This window comes from Poecilia formosa, unplaced genomic scaffold, assembly GCF_000485575.1.
Source record: "Poecilia formosa unplaced genomic scaffold, Poecilia_formosa-5.1.2 Scaffold606, whole genome shotgun sequence".
NCBI classification, from domain to species: Eukaryota; Metazoa; Chordata; class Actinopteri; order Cyprinodontiformes; family Poeciliidae; genus Poecilia; species Poecilia formosa.
This window is the reverse complement of record NW_006800545.1, coordinates 208,103-213,330: the sequence shown is the minus strand read 5'-3', so window position 1 is coordinate 213,330 and position 5,228 is coordinate 208,103. Positions and strand designations below refer to the sequence as shown.

At 38.0% G+C, this 5,228-nt stretch overlaps 1 protein-coding gene across 1 annotated transcript in view; it reads right to left on the bottom strand.

Annotated features, from left to right (window-relative positions):
- Window positions 1–73: 73 nt before the first annotated feature.
- Window positions 74–5,228, bottom strand: part of LOC103130103 (NACHT, LRR and PYD domains-containing protein 12-like) — a 43,035-nt gene continuing 37,880 nt past the window's right edge. Inside the window, exon 9 of the mRNA XM_016665651.1 lies at window positions 74–542. Coding sequence (XP_016521137.1) covers window positions 287–542 — 256 coding nt within the window. The 3' untranslated portion in view covers window positions 74–286. The remainder of the gene's footprint in view (window positions 543–5,228) is intronic.

Sequence of the window (5,228 nt, the reverse complement as noted above, 5' to 3'; positions counted from 1 at the left end):
TACAACCAGCATCTTTAATCTGCTCTAGTTAAACATTAAAACACCTGGACTGGATGATTATCAACTAATCGAATATTTAAAATTAAGTGTGGGATTGAGATCTTCAATAAAGGGAGATTTCATTCTCACTCATTTTTTACATCTTGACCTTTGACCTGCATCACATAAGGGGGATTTCTACACACTGGAGATCCGAATGCTGTCCTGTTCTGACCTCAGATCAATTCAGTTACACAGACGGACTAAATTAAACTCTGGATCCAGGAACAAACTCAGAAAATATTTATTAGAACAGAAGATATGAACTTTGATTTATGATCAATTTTATATAATTATTCACAGAAATATCAATAATTATATAACTATAATACCCCAATTTCTCCAGTCTGCAGCCTTCTGTCTGTAGAAAAGCACAGAGCTCCTTCACTCCAGAATATCCCAGGTTGGTGTTGCTCAGGTCCAGTTTAGTCAGATGGGTTGGGTTGGATTTAAGAGCTGAGAACAGAGACGTCCAGCTGGTCTCTGACAACCTGCAGTTCAATCTGAATAAAGAATAAAAGATGAGCTGAAGCCAACAAGATGCAGTTAAAACTGAAATATGAACAAATAAATAATAAAAATGTAGAAAATTAATTTCCCTGAATGTAAAAAAAACATGAACTGATTCTAACATCTGATCCATTCAAACTGGTTCATCGAGTCAAAACCAGTAAAACCAGAACAATTTGTCAAAAAGAAACTCAAAGTTTTTCTAAATTTGTCTCAGGATCTCAAACTCAGTCGGATGTTTTTTCTCTCCATGTTTCCTTACAGTAGGGGTGCCCAAAATTTTTGAGACCAAGATCTACTTTTCTCTCACTGACTGCCTGAGATCTACCTCATGACACAAAGACATAAAAATTGCCATTTAAACTCCATTGACTTATTTTATATGCAAATATGCATCAGTTATAGCAGAAATAATAAATTGACAGAAAACCTGACGCAGTTTCTTCCTCAGTGAGATTCTGACACTGGGAGCAGGTTACTGGTTTCCCAGTCAGAAGCTGGTTGCAAACCTGAGGCCAGCAGTCAGTCATGGTAGATCTGAACTTTGGTTTGATGACTGAAATATGACAAACTACAGACTGATAGCAGGAACCAAAGAGCCCCGTAAAGTTTAAAGGCACATCTTCTGAAGTCGGGATATAATTAATTTAATTTCACATTATTATCGCAGTAGAATTTGTTAAAACTTAATGAATATTTGTCCTATTTGATGTTTGTTGTGACGTATGCTCACAAACGAACAAAGTAATTAGTCCAAGTTTGTCGTTTATTGAATGTTCAGAAACTACAGCGAGTGTATTGAGCCACAGCAAAGGTAAACAAAGGTAAAACAACCCGAATAGACGATCAACTCAAAACCACTCCTACCTTTTTACTCTCTGTCTCATTGTCGTTTAAGCACACCCGTTGCCGTGGCAACCGCCTGCGTCCCGCAAACCAAGCAGATTACATTAAAAACACAACATTCAGTCCATTACGATATCATTTTTCCTGGCTTGATATTTATTTCTCTTTTATTAATAAGCCTCTCCTGAACACAGCTGTGGTTGAGTAGCTAATTTAAACTCCTGCTCTGCTGTCAGTCGGTCTTTGAGTCGACTTTATTTTCTGTTAATGGAACCGAAATGCAGTGAATTGCACAACACCTTGTTGAAACAATAATTACTGAGATTATTAATTTTAACACGTTTCGTTGATATTTTTTATTCTTTTTTTTTAATGAAGCAACAAATGTTCAGGATCTTAGTGAATATCTTTGATAAGCCTGTCAGAAGAGGAAATGCTGGTCTCAGCATCCTGACGGCATTCAGTTTTGCTGAAATAGACTCAAAATCTTATTGCGATCGACCGGTCGATCGCAATCGACATATTGGGCACCCCTGCCTTACAAGCTCTGTATCAGCTGACTGCTCTGTACCATGTCAAGAAAAGCCAAGATCATCCCACTTCCCCATGCTGGAGATTTTAGTTTAATAGTAACAAGTTACCTTAAAATTTATTACACAGGTGACATCAAGATCAAACAGAGTCATACTGTAATAAAATTAATCTGCTTGTGTGTGTTGTTATTGTGTCCTGCAAACTTTGCTTTAATTCTACTTTTTTCTATTTAATCATAAAAATCAGTCAGGCAGAAAGAGAGTCATGAAACAGGAACAGCTGCCATCTTGAGAAAAGAAGAAGTATGTTTCCAGCCTTTATATGTATAAAAATAGTTTGGACTACTCCTTATTTCAAAGCATTAAACGGTTAAAGAATAAAATCTAAACATTTTGAGTAATTGGATAAAACCCAGAGTAAAATACTTAAATTAATAATAATGGCTTATAATTGAACCAATAATTAATATTGGTTTAACCAATGATTGGTATTGGTTTAATTATAAGAATACTTACACTTACACTTGTGGAAGTACTTACAAGTAAAACAAGTAAAAAAAACTTTGTGCAACTTTAGTATCAAATAATTAGAAAAACAGATTACTCTTGGTTTCTTTTCAGAGATGTCTGTAATAACTCACATTATGATTATAAGAAGAGTAACTAATAAGTTATGGTTATAATATTATAAATAAATGCTAAATCAGAGAAACTAAAAGGTTATAAATGTGATTTTGACATTGAACTTGAGATGAAGTAAAATATGTAACTGTAAGTAATAGAGATGTGCCGATCAGGTTTTTTTCCTGCTGATTCTGATCACCCATGAGTGCTGATCACCGATACCGATCATGTAATTATTATTATTTTTTATCATAAGCACTACCGGTTACATTATGTGGAAAAGGGAACCATGAATTCACCTTAATTTAGACAAAAACTCGTTTTTAATAACTTTTTCCAAGAACAAAACAAAGCAGGCATTGTGCAAATTGTACTGCTATTGATAATACTTTCTTTAACAGACTGATAACACATGAAGGCTCTGAAGAGGCTAAATAATGCAAAAAGTCAAAATTAAATCTCTCAACATTGCCAAAAAATTAAAGTATAAAACTTAACATTCAAAGGCAAAAACAGGTTCCATTACAATAAACAATCCAGAGTTCCTGAATGAAAACTTCCTGTTAGCATGGCGGCTAGCTGCTTGCTGCTAGTTCTGATTGGCTGTTTCTGACTGAGCAGAGTAATTATGCAGATCAGGGAGGAGATAGATTATTTTTTTTAGAGATTATCTGTCTCATGTTAGGACAGCGACAGTTTTAATACGTATGTAAAATTTATTTTTTTAAGTTAGATGCTGCTGCAGCTTTAAGCAGAGGTTCGGTGTGAGAGTCACTACCAGGTGGAGCAGAAGCGAAGCTCCGTCTGTCAAATATTACTACCTGTAGCGTAGCAGCGGTTCAACAGATGCTAATCCGGGTGAGTGTTTGTAGCTGTGCGCTGCTTTACCTGCCATCTGATCCTCCATGTCTTTTTTGCTGCAGTGAGCCTCGATGTAGCCAAACTCCGTCCAGTATGGCTTGTTTTTATGCCATATTAGATTCGTTGTGTTGATGCATTTTGACGTGCTTTAATTTTCTGCCGCAACACGCAAACTTCCCCATTCACTCAGTGCGTTATAGTTCCACATCGCTTAGGATTTGTTGCTGCGCCTTTGCGCAGAGTGAAGGAAAGAGGAGACCAGCTGCACAGGCAGGCTGGAAATGAAATGCAGGTGATCGGTTTGTGTGATCGGCAACAAGAGACCGTGATCGGCGATCACCGATCATACACGTTTTCACGAAAATCGGCCGATTATGGTCGGAGGCCGATTGATCGGCACACCTCTAGTAATTAAAGATTACTGATGTTGTGTTGGAGGTAGATGGTAGGTGAAAGGTTAGGGGAAAAGAGGAACTGATGGGAGAGCAGAGATGACCAAGGCCTTATTGTTGAACTTAAACTTTCCAAAGAAAAGATTGGGCAGGGAACAGACGTAGGAGGACTGTTGAGCAACTCGGGGTCATTAGAACAGACATCATGTCGTAATGTCTCCAAGACGGTGATGGATATGAGATCATCTGTCCAAGTACTCAGCTAATGAAACAGGCATAGCAACAGTGCTAGCCAATGCAAACACCAAAAGGGTGGATAAACCCTATAAAAGGTGAGACCAAAAGAGGGACCTTTGGTTGGATCCTTCAGGTAGCTTCGAGCCAAGATCGAGATGGACAAAGAACTCTGAAGCTGAAGAAGAGCCGGGGCCTCAGAGCCGAAGACTGGCCCTCATCAATCAGCCTCCTCCTCCTGCTGCAACACCTTCTTCATCATCAGCCCAGTTCTGGGGTTTCAAAAGGCCAAACTCTGTCCATCTCTCAAAATTCCCTTTTTTAGTTCTCAGTGTCAGCATTAGGGAAAGATAGCCTAGATTATTGATTTTACTTATTTGATTATTTCTGCTACTGAATTAAGCTGTACTGACCCTTGTAAAATTGCCTTACTAATAAAATAATGAGCATTAAGAAAATCTAAGATGTTGTGGACATTCAATTAATGAGTCGCCTTAAAGTTATTTGATGGTAATAAAATAGCTATGAAGTTTGATTCTGGGGAGGAAAAAGTGGAAAATGTTTTATAGTTTGCTTTTAGCCCAAAACTATATGTAAAACAACATCCTTGGGACTTTCCCAAGTCACTAAAACCAACCTGGTTCAGTAACAAGTGCAAGTTGTAATAAAGAGAAAGAGCGACCGTTGACAGGTGTGCTCTGTGGAGCTAGTTGTCTGCAGGCTGTTCAGTCCGGCTAATTCACAGGGAGAAGAAGGACATCTGGATGGAAGTTGTCAGAAACCAGGCGAGTCTTTCTCTGCACCAGCTTAAACAAAATTTACTTCAGTTCTGGACAGGGTAAATCCCAGCAGATTTAGGAAACCCAATTCACCGGTTAGACGGAGAGCTGGTAGCATATCTCCCTCCTCTCAAAAGGGGGAGTAGAGAGAGAACGGGGGGAGGGAGGTGGGATGTTTCGCAACAACAACCATCATCATCACCATCACTGAGATATTTTATGTCTCCAGTTTTTGTTAATTAATCAATTGATGTTTTTCTTGCTGGTTGTATTTTAACTGCAGCTCATTGCTAAGTATGACGGATGTAAACGTTTTATTTCAATCCGTCTAATTCAGAGTTTTACAACATCCATTACAGCTCAGATTCTGAAAGTTGATCATTTTCTCATTTTGTGGTGATTCAGTTCCT